At 51.3% G+C, this 17,846-nt stretch overlaps 1 protein-coding gene and 1 non-coding gene across 15 annotated transcripts in view; one reads left to right on the top strand and one right to left on the bottom strand.

Annotated features, from left to right (window-relative positions):
• PPP1R12B (protein phosphatase 1 regulatory subunit 12B) overlaps positions 1 to 17,846 on the bottom strand; it is a 167,377-nt gene that overhangs the window by 121,251 nt on the left and 28,280 nt on the right. For 12 of the 14 annotated variants that reach the window (XR_015142914.1, XR_015142915.1, XM_086343019.1 and 9 more), the window contains exon 2: positions 307 to 437. Coding sequence is in view for 10 of the 14 variants with exons in the window: in XM_086343019.1 (XP_086199145.1) it covers positions 307 to 437 (131 nt within the window). In the remaining 4 variants the exon portion in view is untranslated. Of the gene's footprint in view, positions 1 to 306; positions 438 to 675; positions 1,159 to 17,846 lie in introns of those variants that run through there. The other 2 variants (XM_086343017.1, XM_086343024.1) reach the window with 2 other exon arrangements.
• Positions 14,186 to 14,376, top strand: LOC147355993 (U2 spliceosomal RNA). The gene has a single exon (XR_015143907.1). It is a non-coding gene; the product is annotated as a U2 spliceosomal RNA (small nuclear RNA).

Here is a 17,846-nt window from a genome sequence, read left to right as displayed (position 1 = left end):
CCCAGGTCTGCCCCCGCACATGTCCAGCTACAGCCGCTAGAAACAGCCCAGACAGTGCGACCAGCAGAAGCCACCCCCGCGCGTCCCAACAAGTACGCACCACCTACAAACAGGAGCAAACACAAAATCTCAACCAAGAAGCTGCAGATTTAGCAGCTGCGCAAAACACAGTTATCAATTATTCCTTAGAACTAATTCAACTGCCCGCTTTTATGAACTGCAGTAAAGAGCGGTCACGGCTGTATGTGAAACTCAGACTCGAGAGCAGAAGAGCACGTGTGTCCGCACACACCGCCAGCCACTCACTCTGCTATGTTGAGGTAGCCACAGGACGCTGCTGCGTGCAGGGGCGTCCAGCCCTCGTTGTCCTGCTGGTTGACGCTGGCTCCGTTCTCCACCAGAAACTTCACCACGTCCAGGTTCTCGTCAATGCAGGCCTGCAAGGAAAAGCCCGTCACTGACTCAGCAAGTGCGTGTGGGGACGCTGCCCCGGCTCTGGCGGTGCGGCGGAGCCGGGGAACAAGGCGTGTCAGCCCCCACGTCCTGAAGGGTGTCTGGGGGGCTGCTCAGCCCTGGGATCTTAGGCAAACCCCCCAACTCCCTCCCTGCCTCAGTGCTCAGCTGTGAAAGCGGCATGATGGCAACTGATCGTGTCACAGTGCCGCGAGGACTAACCAAGGACAGTGATCGCTGAAGTGCTGTTTCATCACGTCATCCAAGAGCGACGTCAGGAACCACTGATTTGCCTATGAATCTTACAGGCTCAAATACGCCTTTCTCAGCGGGAAGCTGCAGTTGAGGTTCCAGGACTGCTGAACCATCTCTGCTCTGGCGAGAGGGTGCAGTGAGCCCTCAAACAGAAGCCGTGTGCTCCTCTCCACGTCCGTCTGAGCAGCTGCAGACAGCACGGCACGTGTGTCTGTGCAACGTCAGGAAGGCAGAGAAGCTTCCGGAACAAAGGCTGCAAGCCCACTCTCAGCCAGCAAGGACAGCCACAAGACCCACAGGCCATCTGAGCACAGCCAGAGGACAAAAGCAGGGACAGCCACGTGGACAGAGGCGACTACCGTCAAGGCTTCGGTGGACCCAGAGCAGCGGAGATGCTTCAGGGCCCAGCAAATGAGAGTCCCTTTTTAAAAACTTGTCTCTTAGCCCCTCCTTCGCAAAAGAAGAAAAGAAAGTTAAAACTTTAGCTGAGAACAACTATCCAGGTCAAGCTGACTTGTGTACACTGTTAATACCCGGCTTGCCCCTCACTGGCTGAGGCCCGCACTCAGACACGCAGCCCCACGGCGAGGAGCCGGGAGCCTCTGAGGGGCAAAGCAAACACCTAGAGGCCGGTTTCCCTCAATAATGACCCTGAAGAAGCCGTAGAAACTCTTAACGTGACTAACCCTCAATCACGGATTCTAAGTGTCCTTAACGCCCTCTGACAACCGCAAGCACGCGTGTGGCCCTTCCCCACAGCCCGCGCTCAGCGCCGACTGCGGACAAAGCCTCTGTGTACCTGCCCAAGGTGCCAGATGAACACGCAGCTTTCTTCACAGATGCTACTTTACCAAGAAGAACCAACAGATGAACTACGACAATCAAGGCGCGAAAGTGAAAAGTGAGCCTGTCACTGCAAAGGGAAGGAAACCTCGCATTTCTTGCCAATGACAAAATTTGGCCATCCAATTAAAACCAGAACTTTGAAAAAACTGCCAAGAGCCTGACGGCTCCCTAATGTTCAGTTTTCCAATGTGATCAGTGGGATTATCAAAAAAGGTGATTTATACTGTAAACGGAAATACATACTAACATCTGGAAATCGGTGTAACTCAAGGAACCCATACTTTCCACAAAAGCAAATTCATGTGTGAGAAAACCACGCAAGGTAAAAAATCCACTCAAAACACAGGGTAGATGCTGGACTTTAACGTCACAAAGTAAGGAAACTCCACTGATTCCACAGTGTGGAATCCAGATTCCAGACTGTGACTAATATTTAAGACGCTACTCTTGCTGGCATTTCAGCACAGCACCTGGAACACCCGTAGCCATGTGAGCAGACTGTTAGGACACTCCCCTCTTCCACACAGACACCCGTGTGAGCCCGGATTTCCCTCACATACATTCATCAGAACCACCTATCACAGGACACAGAAGGCAGACGCGAGCAGAGCGTCACGCAGGTGCAGGACAAGCCGCTCCTCCCTTTATGCCACGTCGACGGGCTGCTTTCACTTTGCTTTTGGTTCTGAAAGTACACAGCTCTTTTCCACTAAAGTACCTGTTTCATATGAACATATAATGGGCTACTGCTATTTTGACTGAATTACTAAGCAGGTAGTTTCAACACTTTTCAGTAATATGTAATAATACTTATGAACGAAAGCTCTTTAGGGTCCTGAAGAAATTTTCAGAATGTCAAGGATTACTTAGATCAAACAGTTTGAGAACTGATGTCTTCAATGAAACATACCAATGGATATTTTACAGTTATAATGAGCAACTGGGGAAGACTGAGGGCAGGAGGATGAGACGGGTGGATGGCATCATCGCCCCAACAGACATGAGTCTGAGCAAACTCTGGGAGATAGTGAAGGGCAGGGGAGCCTGGTGCGTTGCAGTCCGGGGTGGGGGTGGGGTGGGGTGGGGGCAGGTCACAAAAGTGACAGGACAGTGACTGAACGACAATGGACGACCGTTTAAACAGCAACAGATCTCCCTGGGGAGAACTGAGCCAGGCTTCTGAGGAGAACTACAACACTTAAGAAGCATCTATCCAGCAAGAGGACTAAAACAGAAACCTCTGCAGATAAACCTCATGTCAATCCCATTTAGAAACAAGCACTGGATGACAAGAGGTTGATTCAAACTAGAGGATATTTATTTAATTAGGTAATCTTGGCTGAAGATTCACCTCATGGCAAAGAGATGAGGAAACAATGGAAAACTGAGAGAGACTTTATTTTGTTGGGCTCCAAAATCACTGCAGATGGTGACTGCAGCCATGAAATTAAAAGACACTTGCTCCATGGAAGAAAAGTTATGACCAACTTAGACAGTGTATTAACAAGCAGAGACATTAATTTGCCAACAAAGGTCCATCTAGTAAAAGCTATGGATGTGAGAGTTGGACTATAAAGAAAGCTGAGCACTAAAGACTTGATGATTTTGAACTGTGGTGTTGGAGAAGACTCTTGAGGGTCCCTTGGACTGCAAGGAGATCCAACCAGTCAGTCCCAAAAGAAATCAGTCCTAAATATTCATTGGAAGGACTGATGCTGAAGCTGAAACTCCAATACTTCGGCTACCTGATGCGAAGAACTGACTCACTAGAAAAAACCTTGATGCTGGGAAAGATTGAAGGCAGGAGGAGAAGGGGACAACAGAGGATGAGATGGTTGGATAGCATCACTGATTTGATGAGTTTGAGCAAGCTCCAGGAACTGATGAAGGACAGGGAAGCCTAGCATGCTGCAGTCCACGGGGTCGCAAAGAATCGGACATGACTGAGCGACTGAACTGAACTGCCTGAAGAAATCCGGGATAGACACCAGGTCACTCAGGTCTGACCTAAATCAAACCCCTTCTGATTATATAGCAGAAGTGACAAATAGATTAAAGGGATTAGATCCAATAGACAGAGTGCCTGAAGAGCTATGGACAGAGGCTGGCAACACTGTGCAGGGAAGCGTGACCAAAACCACCCCAAAGGAAAAAAATGCAAGAAGGCAAAACGGTTGTCTGAGGAGGCCTTACAAATAGCTGGGAAAAGAAAAGTGAAGGGCAAAGGAGAAAGGGAAATATATACCCAACTAAATGCAGAGTTTCAGAGAATACCAGGGAGAGATAAGAAAGCCTTCTTAAGTGAACAATGCAAAGAACTAGAGGAAAACAACAGAATGGGAAAGACTAGAGATCTCTTCCATCAGGAAGCATCTAACAGGAGGCTTCCTGTGTGCTGTGTTGGATCTGTCAGGAATTCTCTGCTCCTTATTAATTCCTGAATATTCAGGAATCAAGAGGAGAGGCAAGCGTCTCCCAGGACTGAGGAATCCGGGCATTTCCTTCATTAGTGTTTCTATATGGTGATAAGTACCCTCTTTCTTCTTGTGAACCACACCGTAAAAGTGATTGTTTACAACTCTCTCTCTCTTTAATATGGATCGCCTATGTTTTGTAAGCCTGGAATTTTCATCTTTATCTTTGCTGAGAATAACTACCTTGTAAGACAGTATATATGCCCACACCATGTTGATTAAAACACCTTTGCTCCATCAGAGCTCTGGTCTCCGTGTCTGTCTTTCTCTCTCTCTCCCTCTCTCTCTTTTTCAGGCTGATCCCCTGGAGCACTGAGGCTCTCTGAGTTTACTTTCCTGCCTGGGCTTCTAAGACCCTCTCGAGAAGGCGCTCTGCATCTTCACCCCATCGAGAGGGCACCTGAGGCCTCTGTGAACAGAGCAAGTCCCATGTCAGGGGCTTTACTGGCTTTCTGTGTAAACCAAGGAATATCAGCCTCTTTCTCTCCTTTACTTTCTTAGTGGTCGACTCCGGACCACCAGGTTCCGGTCCATTAAAGGACCTCAACACTCTTCAAGAAAACTGAGATACCAAGGGAACATTTCATGAAAAGATGAGCATGATAAAGGACAGAAATGGTATGGACCTAACAGAAGCAGAAAATATTAAGAGGTGGCAAGAATACACAGAACTGTACCCAAAAAAGGTCTTAATAACCTGGATAACCACGATGATGTGGTCACTCACCTAAAGCCAGACATCCTGGAGTCTGAAGTCAAATGGGCCTTGAAGCATCACTACAAACAAAGCTACTGGAGGTGATGGAATTCCAGTTGAGCTATTTCAAATCCTAAAAGATGATGCTGTGAAAGTGTTGCACTCAATATGCCAGCGAACTTGGAAAACTCAGCACGGGACTGGAAAAGGTCAGTTTTCATTCCAATCTCAAAGAAGGGCAAAGGAATGCTCAAAATTCTCCAAGCTAGGCTTCAACGGTATGTGAACCAAGAACTTCCAGATGTTCAAGCTGGATATAGAAAAGGCAGAGGAATCAGAGATCAAATTGTCAACATCTGCTATATCATTGAAAAAGCAAGGGAGTTCCAGAAAAACATCTATTTCTGCTTTATTGACTCTGCTAAAGCCTTTGACTGTGTGGATCACAACAAATTGTGGAAAATTCTTAGAGAGATGGGAACACCAGGCCACCTTCCCTGCCTCCTGAGCAATCTGTATGCAGGTCAGGAAGCAGCAGAACCAGACGTGGAACAGTAAACTAGTTCAGAATTGGGAATGGGTGCGTCAAGGCTGTACACTGTCACCCTGCTTATTTAACTTCCACATGCAGAGTGCATCGTGAGAAACGCTAGGCTGGATGAAGCACAAGCTGGAATCAAGACTGCCTGGAGAAATACCAGCAACCTCGGATATACAGATGATACCATTTTAATGGCAGAAAGTGAAGAACAACTAAAAAGCCTCTTGATGAAAGCAGAAGGGGAGAGTGAAAAAGGTGGCTTAAAACTCAACAATCAAAAAACTAAGATCATGGCATCTGTTTCCATCACTTCACGTCAAATAGAAGGGGAAAAATGGAAAGAATAGCAAATTTTACATTTTTGGGCTCCAAAATCACTGCAGAAGGTGACTGCAGCCATGAAATCAAAGGATGGTTGCTCCTTAGAAGAAAAGTTATGACAAATGTAGACCGTGTATTAAAAAAGCACAGACATCACTTTGCTGACAAAGGTCTGTAGAGTCAAAAGTATCGTTTTTCCAGTAATCATGTTCGGATGTGAGAGTTGGACTAAAAAGAAGTCTGAGCGCAGGAGAATTCATGATTTTGAACTACGGTGCTGGAGAAGACTCTTGAGAGTCCCCTGGACTGCAAGGAGATCAAACCAGTCCATTCTAAAGGAAATCAACCCTGAATATTCACTGGAAGAACTGATGCTGAAGCTGAAGCTCTAATACTTCGGCCACCTCATGTGAAGAGCTGACTCATTTGATGCTGGGAAAGACTGAAGGCAGGAGGAGAAGGGGACGACAGAGGATGAAATGGTTGGATGGCATCACCGACTCAATGGACATGGGTTTGAGTAAACCCCGGGAGTTGGTGATGGTCAGGGAGGCCTGGCGTGCTGCAGTCCATGTCCATGGGGTCACAAAGAGTCAGATATGACTCAGAGACTGAACAACAACAATCTTGGTTACAAAAAGCATCGTGTTCATTTCCCCCAAACCACATGATATACTTTTTACAATTAGTGGAATTAGCTAAACATCTTAACCTCGATTTGATTTGAAGTCATATATCCCTCCAATTTGACCTTTTGAGGCCAGATGACTTTTATAGCCAGTATTCAAAAAAGCCTCTTTTTCAACCAGCAGTTCCAAAAAAAATCAAAAATTTTCCTATTATGTTTGCTTAGGTTGATCAACTCTATAAGCTTTCCTCATACTTCCTTACCATATAAAATATTTCATAACTATTCATAATATTATGAACCATTTTGTAATTCAGATTATCAGTGAATCTCTCCCACTCTGCATGTCTGCCAGTCTGCAACTCCACAGGTTAAGATTTAGCTAACCCCCTACAGAATATGTCACTAAAAGCTGCTAATACTTTAACTGGAAGGATGGAAGACGGTATTTTCAAATAGGTACTGAAATTCGAGGAGACAGTGCTTCAGAGGTTAAGGACACTCTCTGCCCAGGAGTCATATACTATGTCGGGAGGTCAAATGTGCCCTCTTGACCTGTGCTAGTAAGGAGCACGAGTCAGCTGCTCCTTGCTTGGCTGCAAAATCTCTCTGGCTCTGGAAGGAGACCAGCTGGGACACTTAGCCAGGGGCCATACCATCACCAGACAGAATTCTGGGAGCCAATGTTCTCAAGACGGTTCTTCATCCTTAGATGACTGAGCCAAATTCCAGAGGTAACGTCACCCCAGCGCGGCAGGTACCAAACAGGAGAAATGTGTCTTCTCTCCCCCCTCGCGTCTCCCCTTCCTTTTCTTTACCTCAGCGTAACTTCCGCTCTCTTCCTTGCCAGCTCCATGATCACTCCCGTCTGTGACTCTCACACCCCTGACACGGTGTCCGTGTAAGAATGACACCGTGAGGAACAACGCCGTGAGGATGTCCGAGACGCCGCCACCAGCCTCGTGTGACAGTGCCCGTCTGCAGAGTCATCCGGGAGGAGGCAGAGCGGCACACCTGTCAGATGCCCCGCCTGGCACTCCACAGGGCATGGCAGGGGCCGGGCAGACCCGGGCTCGCGACCAGCCCTGCCAGTGCGCACAGTCCCGAGTGAGGACGCAGCCTGAGCACCAGGGCTCAGCTGGGGGTGGGGACACCACCACCTCACAGGCTTTGTGAGGGTTCAGAGGGTATAGCCTTGGCGCAGTGCCTGGCGCTGTTTCTAAGCCAACGGTTCAACTCAACAGCAACAGCCTTCCCAGGAAAAAGCATGAATCCTACTTCATCCTCACGCACCGCTGCCCTCCAGCTCTAGACTTTGAGCCAGCAGGATCACGGAGCCTGTTCCCTACGCCTGCCTTCAGGAAACCCCTGTAGCGCCTGGGATGCTGTGGGGCCCTAGGTCAGAAGCCACGGGAGTCAAACAGTCTGTCCACAGTCAACTAAAGCGGACCCTGTCAGGCAGGCCAGCCCACAGAGCTGCAGGCAGACGCTCTCGGGCACCTGCTGCTGCTGCTGCTAAGTCACTTCAGTCGTGTCCGACTCTGTGCGACCCCATAACGGCAGCCCACCAGGCTCCCCCGTCCCTGGGATTCTCCAGGCAAGAACACTGGAGTGGGTTGCCATTTCCTTCTCCAATGCATGAAAGTGAAAAGTGAAAGTGAAGTCTCTCAGTCGTGTCCGACTCTTCGCGACCCCATGGACTACAGCCCACCAGGCTCCTCCGTCCATGGGATTTTCCAGGCAAGAGTACTGGAGTGGGGTGCCACTGCCTTCTCCGCTCAGGCATCTAAGGGGGACCATTCTCTGTTCTTTGTCTCGGGGAATTTGTTTCCCTCTAGGAGGGTTTCCATGATGGCTAAAGAATCCGCCTGCAATGCGGGAGCCCTGGGTTTGGGTCTCTGGGTTGGAAGACCCCTGGAGAAGGGAACGGCTACCCAGTCCAGTATTCTTGCCTGGTGAGTCCCCAAGGACAGAAGAGCCTGTCGGGCTGCAGTGCGCGTGGTCGCAATGAGCCGGACACAACTGAGCGACTTTCCCCTTCACTAGGAGAATGAGTATGACTAAAGGAAGAGAAACAAACAGTCCTCGAGAGGCTTCTCAGCTAAACACAGACTACATCAGACGCTTCGCCCACTCCCTCTGCAGCTGTGCTGCGCCTCTTCCGGGCCTCAGCGAGGGGCGGGCAGGCGGCCGCCTACGAAGCCACGGCCCCCACGCAGGGCTGCACGGGCCTCCCATGGAACAGGCCAAGACACTAAAGGGCTTTCTGATGTCACTTTCGACACAGAATATTACTAAAGTAACAACCTGTTCTAAGCTCCTTGAGAAAAGGAGATATTATTTAATTATTAGTCCAGAAGGCTACCAGAAAAATTGCCAGGTAATCATTTAAAGCTTCCTAGAATCAGCATGTCACCGTTCCCTGGCAATAAGCATCTCTCCCCCAGGAAAAAGGCTTGACTTCAGGGCCTGGAGAAAAGGGAGCACCACCCCCCTCAACTGTACCTTGCCCTGCCCTCTCTATCAGAGGCAGGAGCAGCTGACGGCGTTAATCTGGGAGTGCGAGGGAGGCCTCACAGAACAAAGCTGCCTCCATCCCCAGAATAGCCCGCAACTGTCACCGCCACCGCACGCCACGGGCCCAGAGCCGACCTCGCTGCCGTGTCTCAGAGCCTGCCCTGGCCTGGAAGAGCGTCCCCCCAGGCCCGTGCACTCCGGTGCAGGCGCAGCACACTGACGCCGGGCTCTGGGCAGCCGGATTTCCCGGCCTCGATCCCACAGATCACGCTGGGGGATGATGTCGCTGGGGGGTGATGATGCCAGGGGTGGGGCGGGGAGGGGGCGCCCGGGGGCGGGGGTGGCGCGGGGGAGAGGGGCGACACTGGGGGAGGGCGACGCTGGAGACGCGGCCCCTTCCACACCTTTCACTATCTTGTCCTCTATCCTCCAAACTTGCATAACCCAGTAATAACAATTTATAGTTTATATAACTCAAAATTTATATAATTCCCAAAATTATGCAATGTCTACTTTATGCTGAAAACCCTAAATGCCTGGACATAACAGCAAAGAGCCAAATTTCTTTCACACAAGTGCTTATCACCAAGCACCGGAATCACCTACATGCAAGTCTCAAGTTCACCAGCAAAGCCAGAGTGCAGATCCCACGAGGGAGGGCTCTCTGGTGATTTGTTCACTGATAGATCCCAAATACTAGGACCACACTTGGCACCCAGCAGGTCCCCAACAGACGTCTGTGGAAAAGAACAAACGCCCAAACACATAGAAACTCCCATTTTCTACAGATTCAGGTGACTCCTGGCTACCTGGACTCTAAGACCTCTCCAGACTCATCCCACTGAGAGCAGACGGCACGTCCTGGGGTGGGCCGGCCCCACTGAGGGCAGCATGCTGACGCCGCACGGCTTGTGCTGGGCACGCATCTCCATCCACCGGGCAGCGGCGGAATGGTAGCCTAGCGGGGTGCGTCCACTTCCTAACCCAGGAGCCGGAGGGGGACCCGACTCAAACACGGGGGCCCTGCGGGTGTAGGCAGGTTACGGTCTCCAGGTGCGCAAGTGTCCTGGATGACCCGAGGGGCCCCAAATCCAACCAGCGTCCTGCTAAGAGGTAGACAAGCAGGCAGGGGAGAGCTGGCGAAGACAGGAGAGGAGCGGCAGAGTGCCTGGGGCAGAGCCTGGAGCACGCTGGCCGTCACCAGGAGCTGGGAGACTAGAGGAGAGCCTCTCCCTGGAGCTCCAGGGCCAGGGCGGCCCCAACGCACCCTGACTTCAGGCTTCAGCCTCCCACCTCGAGAGCCGTGAGGGGACAGGCTCCTGCTGTTTCCAGCCACCAAGCTCGTGGTGGTTGGCTACAGACCACAGGGCCCCGGCACGCCTGACATGGAGCAGGCATCAGCCCCCCAAGGACCGGCGGCAACCTCGCCCTGGGTGCCAACGGGGGTCACTGCAGCCAGTCACCGCTTCTCTGCCAGATGAAAATGGTCAGGAAATCAACTACACCACTTCTTAAGACACAGCTGCATTTTACCAGAAGGTTTTAAAATCAATTTTCAGCCCAAAGAGCAAATGCCCTGAAAGGCCTGACCATGTGCTCTCGTCAGATGCGCTGCTGAAAGCACCGCCTGAGGACTGGGGCCATGGCGGGCGGGGACGTGGGAGGGCTGAACCACGAGGCTGTGGACCCGACACGGCTCAGCTCACAGGCCCCAGGCTCCACCGACACGGCTCAGCTCACAGGCCCCGGGCTCCAGCAGGGCAGCCTCAGCATGCCACCAGACGCCTTCGAGCGGAGTCAAGGCGGCCCAGGCCTCAATACATTTGGATAAACCCTGAGCAGATAAGCCCTTCGAAAAGGCTCTACTTTACTGTAGCTCAGACCGCCTGACCCACGACTGAGTCAAGCATCCACTGCGGCCACAGAGAGCCTGCCTGTCGGGGATCACGGCGGCAGACTGTCCAACGCAACAGGTGCCCCAGCACCGCCAGCCTGGCTCAGGGCTCTGGGCTGCGGGCACGGGTGGCTTGGCCCCAGTGGTGAGAACTATATCTGAAGATGCGCTCAGCGCTCGGGCCGGCTCTGGACACAGATCTGTGGCCTTTCAGGGGAGAGAGCCGACAGAGGCAGCACAAGTATTTTCCATGCAGTGTCACATGACCAAGATTCTTGCTCTCAGTAAACTGGCATCCTGTCCCCAAGGCTGTAACCGGCTATAATCTGCGGCCAGAGAAACCTTCCTTCAGTTAAGAGCAAGCACCTTATTGTCTGAGGTTGACACTGTTTTGATTTCAAACACATGTTCACTCGGGGTCTAACAGGACCGCCTAGAAGTGCCACCACCCTTACCCTTCAAATAAGGTCTCCCTCACCGTCCCTGGGCATTGAAATGAAGAAATGCCCACTGAGCTGTCAAACAGGCATCACGTGGCAACTTCTGTACTACATACAAAGGCTGTGCCCAGCGACCCTAACTTGTCATCGAGGCGGGTTTTTGAAAAGTCAAGAAGAAGATGAAGGGCCTGGAAGATGAACGCAGCATTTTCTCAAAGCCCATGATTCGTCTCAGATAGAAGTTTCGTAGTCCAGTCTCCAAACCTCAACCCTGTCATGCACGGAGGGTCCTAACACCGAGGGACCGCGAGTGAGGCCGAGTAACTGGCAAATCCCAGGCGAGCGCTTCTCTCAGACCAAGGGTGCATGTGTCAGGGGTCACACCAACCACGGAGCCCGCGTCATGGATCACACGCCGACCACAGAGCCTGCGTCAGGGGTCACACACCGAACTCGGAGCCCACGTCAGGGGTCACACACCGAACTCGGAGCCCACGTCATGGGTCACATGCTGACCGCAGAGCCCGCGTCATGGATCACACGCCGACGGCAGAGCCCGCGTCAGGGGTCACACACTGAACTCGGAGCCCGAGTCAGGGGTCACACACCGACCACGGAGCCCACATCATGGATCACACGCCGACCACAGGGCCCGTGTCAGGGGGTCACACGCCGAACTCGGGGCCCAGGTCAGGGGTCACACGCCGACCGCGGGGCCTGCGTCAGGGGTCTCAAACGAGCGAAGGCCCACAGGGCACCGAGTGTCCAGCATATGAGATGCTCTGTGAGCAGCAGCAGCTACCGTGACCACATTCTGTATATCACCACACTTGCTGAGTCCCTAGGAAAAGGCAGAAAGTATCCGCTGCATTTAAAATAGACAGAAATGAGGTATAAACTCTGGGTGAGCTCAGACCACAGCAGCCCTGCCGTTAACGAGAGAAGGAGGTGCACAGAGGAGATCGGAGGACCGGGAGACACAGAGAGCAGCTCACGGGGCCCTGGGCCACAGACCGGGTCTTGCCAAGACAGGGTCACCAGCTGTCGAAAGCCATCAAGTCCCTGTTAGCACAAGAGGAGAAGCTGGGAAGACATATCCAGCACTGACACGCGTCACCGAAGAACAGGTTAGACTCTTCCTAGCGACCTGTCCAGGGTGTGAGGTGCTGTCACACCCTGGGAACATTTTCTGAGGCCAACATTATGCCAGACACCGTCCTTTGGAAGACAGGGAGGAATCAAAAACGAGTAAGACTTTACCATTTAGTGGTAGAACAGTCATTCAAATATACACGTCACAGGAGTGAGAGTCTAAAGTAACAAAAGAGGTAAGTACAGTGTCAGAGCACAGACATCATGAACTCTGGGGGTCATGGGAAGCACCTCCCAAAATGGATGTTATTCACCCCTGTTATAAAGGACAAGGAGTCACCAGATGAAAACAGAGGCATAAAGAGAATCAGAAGAAAGTGAAGTGAAAGTCACTCAGTTGTGTCCGACTCTTTGGGACCCAATGGACTATACAGTCCATGGCGTTCTCCAGGCCAGAGAATTGGGGTGGGCAGCCTTTCCCTTCTCCAGGGGATCTTCCCAACCCCTGGATCGAGTCCAGGCCTCCTGCACTGCAGGTGGATTCTTTACCAGCTGAGCCACCAGGGAAGCCCAATCAGAAGAAAGGGAGCAGGACACACGAGGGTCTAGAGGAGAGGAGCAAAGCCAGTTTTCTGGAACGGCGAGGAGCCTGGCCAGTCTGCGCTCCGTTGGAGGTGGGGCCCACATGAACACGGGCACACGGCTTCACCTGCCAGACCGAAGCGCTCAGACCGGCGGGCAGGGTGGAGCGCAGCAGTGGAGGCCACCCCTGAGGCAGCAGGGAGGGCCTGCGGCTTTGAAGACAGGAATGGGGTCGTGGGGACTGCGTCCGAGGGTGAGAACAGACGCCCGACTGCCAGCAGGAAGAGCCTCGCTGCTGCCCGAGGGAAGCAGGTACAGCGAGGCCAGAGGAGGGGTCCTGAAGGGGCACCGGTGTGGAGGTGGGGAAGGACACGCCCAGCCGTCCAGCGGTCAGGACGTAGCGCTTCACTGCGGTGGCCCAGGTCCAGTTCCTGGTCCGGGAACTGAGGCTCCACAGCCGCGAGGCAGGGCCTACACAGGTGCTTTCATGAACAGATCGGCTGAAGCACTGCTGATACATACGCCTGGTCTCTGGCACACAGCGCAGTGAGTCAGGTATATACACTTCACATTATTTCCATCATCGCAGGACGCTGACCAGCGCCCTCGGGGCCGGGACGCCGGCTGTGCAGCAGGGCCTCGGCGCGGCATCTGCTGACGGCGCTCAGGGTGTCTCCATGTCTTGGCTGCTGCAAACAGCGCTGCAGTGAACACTGGGACGCATGTAACTCCTTGAATCATAGTTCTGTCTGATACATGCCCAGGAGAGGAGGACTGCTGGATCATACGGTAACTCTATTTTTCAGTTTTCTAAGGATAATCAATTTTGCTGATAATATAAATTCACTACTGGGGATAAAAAAGAAACTACTAAAAATTTTTTTAAATGTAAAGTTCTTTTTCCTGAAACCATCCACCACAATAATTTAGGGAACATGGCCCTAGTCCAACTCTCAGATTACTTTTGAATTAACGGAGCTGGAGAAGACTCTTGAGAGTCCCCCGGCCTGCAAGGAGATCAAACCAGTCCATCCTAAAGGAAATCAACCCTGAATTTTCATTGGAAGGACTGATGCTGAAGCTCTAATACTTAGGGCCACCTGATGAGAAGAACTGACTCACTTGAAAAGACCCTGATGCTGGGGAAGACTGAAGGCAGGAGGAGGAGAGCGCAGCAGAGGATGGGATGGTTGGATGGCATCACGGACTCATGAGTTTGAGCAAGCTCCAGTAGACAGTAAAGGACAGGGAGGCCTGACGTGCTGCAGTCCAGGGGGTCGCAACGAGTTGGGCACGACTGAGCGACTGAACGACAGCGGCAAACTGCACAGAACCAGTGACCCCCACAGCCTGGTGTGCATCCTCCTAAAGTGCGGGCTAGACACATGCACCTCTACACGGACAGTTTTTTACACATTTTTTAGGCTTTTAAAAACACAAATAGGATCGCTTCTCGGCCTTTTGGCTAAGATCAAGTGTAGTATCTGTTCTTATCAGTTTAATATTTGATACGTCCTCTATCCGAGGACAATATATTAAATGGATTTTTGGGATTAGGAGTTGGAATAGGAGCTTGCTCCGTCCACTCCACGCATCGACCTGGTATTGCAGTACGTCCAGGAACGGTGCACAAAAGAAAAAAAGAAAGGAAAAAAAAAATAAAAACACAAATAGGGATATATTATTTGTATTTCTCTCACTAAAAACTTCTTTTGGTTGCTGTGCTCAGGCTTGCTGCGCTCCACGGGGCACGGGAGGCTTGTGCTGGGAGCACAGGCTCTGGGTGAGCAGGCTCCGGCGGCGTGGCGCCCAGGAGTTACGGCACACGAGCTTAGCTGCCCTACGGCTTGTCTTCCCCAATATTTTCACACCTTCCACGTAACTGCACGTCTGTCCAAGTCTATCCTTTGTTCACAACTGCGAAAGACTGCCACACTACGAATATATCAATGTATTATAATTTACGTAACCCTTCCCCTCTTCATATAAATTTAGGTTTGCTGTAAGTTTTCCTTCATAAACAACAAACTAAAAAACACGTCCGGGGACTTCCCTGGTGGCCCAGTGGCTAAGACTCCACTCTCCCAATACCGGAGGCCGGGGTTTAGTCCCTCGTCAGGGAATTAGATCCCACATGCTGCAACTGAAATCCAGCAAAGATACATGAACAAATATTAAAAAAAAAAAACAAAAACCAGAACACAAACACTTCTGGAGCTTCCCTGGTGGCTCAGCGGTAAAGAATCTGCCTGCCAACGCTGGAGACACGGGTTCACTTCCTGAGCCAGGAAGATCCCACGGGCTGCAGGGCAACTGAGTCCAGGCGCACCCCTCTGAAGCCTCAGGCCCTGGAGCCTGTGCCCACAGCGGGAGCCCCCACGTGTCCCCCCCTGAAGCCTCAGGCCCTGGAGCCTGTGCCCACAGCAGAAGCTCCCATGAGTCCCCTCCGAAGCCTCAGGCCCTGGAGCCCGTGCGCACAGCAGGAGCCCCTGCGGTGAGAAGCCTGACCCAGCCGCTCGCTGCGCCCAGAGGAAGATCCAGTGAAGAAATAAACAGAATCACCTTTAAACGAAGAAAACTTCTGTGCACACATCTTTCAGTACACGTGCCAATAAAAGTGAAGAAAACCTGGGGCCAAATAATCTGGACGCGCTTTTATGAATTCCGCCGATCGGCCTCTGAAGAGGCTTCACCCGTTCACAAGAGTGTTAAGCGCCCCACGTCCCAATTCCACGCCCACAGCCACACCTGACAGAGCCAGTGTTTACACTTACGTTAAGGTTCTGAACAAAAACATCGTTTCAGTGTGCCTTTTCCTGATTAATAATCAAAGTGGGCAGTTTCTCAGTTTTTAAGATTTTAAAACTGCTTTACTGAGACACACACCACGTAACGTGCCCACTAAAGTACATAATTCCGTGGTATGCTTGCTCTTCAGTGTTAGTTTCTCTTTTTTAGTACAGTCCGAGTGAATCCATCACCATGGTCAATTTTAGAAAATTTCTGTCTCCTCAAAAAGAAAGCCCACCTGTGAGCCCCCTTCCCCAGCCCTAGGTAACCACTCCTCTACTTCTCATGCTGGCTGATTCCCTGTCTGGGCCTTCATATGAACGGATCATACAGTATGCAGGCTTCTGTGACATCTTTCACGCATGTTTTCAAGGTTCATCCAAAGCTATAGCGTGTATCAGTACTTCACTCCTTTCCTTATTTATTTGGCTGCACTCAAGCCAACATTCATCTGCTGTGGCTCTCGGGGTCTAGAGTGCATGGACTCGGTAGCTTCTGAGTCTCTGGCTTCTCTACTTGTGGTGTGTGGGCTTAGCTGCCCGTGTGGGATCTTGGCTCCTCAGCCCGGGATCAAACCCAAGTTCCCTGCTTTGGAAGGTGGATTCCTAACCACTGGACCTCCAGATAAGCCCCAGGACTTCATGGCACCCCACTCCAGTACTCTTGTCTGGAAAATCCCATGGACAGAGGAGCCTGGTAGGCTGCAGTCCATGGGGTCGTGAAGAGTCGGACACGACTGAGCGACTTCACTTTCACTTTTCACTGTCATGCACTGGACAAGGAAATGGCAACCCACTCCAGTGTTCTCGCCTGGAGAATCCCAGGGACTGAGAGCCTGGTGGGCTGCCATCTATGGGGTCGCACGGAGTCGGACACAACTGAAGTGACTTAGCAGCATCTGGACACACCACATTCTGGTCATCCAGTCATAAGCTGATGGCCATCTGGGTTGTCTCCAACCTTTTGGCTATCACGAACAATGCTGCTGTAAACATCTGTGTTCAGGTTTTTACGGGAACGTCTTCCATCTACTTTGAGTGCACGTATTACCTGGGGTGGGACTGCTGGGTCATAGGGTAACACCACACGTAACTGTTTGAGGGACTGCCAGGCTGTTTTCCAAAGCTGCTTTACCATCTTATATCCCCTCCAGGGTGTGACAGTTCCAGCTTCTCTACATTCTAATTTCAATGAGTTCAAACTATCTTTTCTTTTTTTCCCCCCATCATGCTTGTGGTGTCATATCTAAGAATCCTTTACCAAGTCCAAGGTCATGGAAAATATTACTGCTATGTTTTCTTCTAAAAGTTTTAGCGTTTACACTCAGGTCTGTGATCTATGTTGAGTTAATTTCTGTATACAGGATGAGGTAAAGGTCCAACCTCACTCTTTTGCATGGGACAACACAACTGCTGTAGCCCCATTCGCTGAAAAAAATTATTTCCTTACTGAGTGGTCTTGGAACCTTCGTAAAAAAGTCAGTTGGTGAATTTCTTTCTGAACTCTCAATTCTATCTCACTGACTTGTATGTCCACCTTTGTGCCAAAACCACGCTGTCTCGATCACCACTGCTCTGAGGTCGGTTCTGACCAGGCAGTGAGGCCTCCTACCTTACTCCTTTTCACAACTGTTCAGCAATTCTGGGTCCCTGGCAATTCCGTATGGGTTTTATGCCACATATTTTCCACCCAAAAAAACAGATGCCCATTCATAGCCTTTCTTCATTTTTCTTTTGGATAATTAAATTCTTAAAAATTGTTTGCATGAACTCGGATTCAAAAAGATACATGCACCCCCATAGTGGGGCTATTCACAACAGCCGAGGCAGGAGAACACCTCCATGTCCGTCGGCAGATGAACGGGTAGAGAGGCGGCACGTGCGGCAGTGCGGTATTATTCAGCCATAAAAACGAAACAACGATGTCTGGAGCAGCATGGGTGGGCCTAGAGACTATTATACTACGTAAGCCGGAGAGAGGAAGACAAACACCGTATCACTAACATCCGGAGTCTGAAAGATGACCAAAATGAGCGTGTCTCCAAAACAGAGACGGACTCAGACAGAGAGCAGACCGGTGGTCGCCAAGGGGAGGGGCCGGGGGAGGGTTCGAGTGGGAGCTGGGGGTCAGCAGACGTGAGTGTCTGTGCACAGCATGGATACCCAGCAGGTGGGCTGTACAGCGCAGGGAAGTACGCGTCCTGAGGCGCACGCCTAGTCGCTAAGCTGTGTCTGACTCTCTGCGATCCCCCGACCCTATGGACTGTAGCCTGCCAGGCTCCTCTGTCCAAGGGATTCTCCCAGCAAGAATACTGGA

This window comes from Bos grunniens, chromosome 16, assembly GCF_055505025.1.
Source record: "Bos grunniens cultivar Pamir isolate PY7600 chromosome 16, Bosgru_T2T1.0, whole genome shotgun sequence".
Taxonomy (NCBI): Eukaryota; Metazoa; Chordata; class Mammalia; order Artiodactyla; family Bovidae; genus Bos; species Bos grunniens.
The sequence above is the reverse complement of the archived record's forward strand: the minus strand, read 5'-3'. Positions and strand labels throughout refer to the sequence as shown.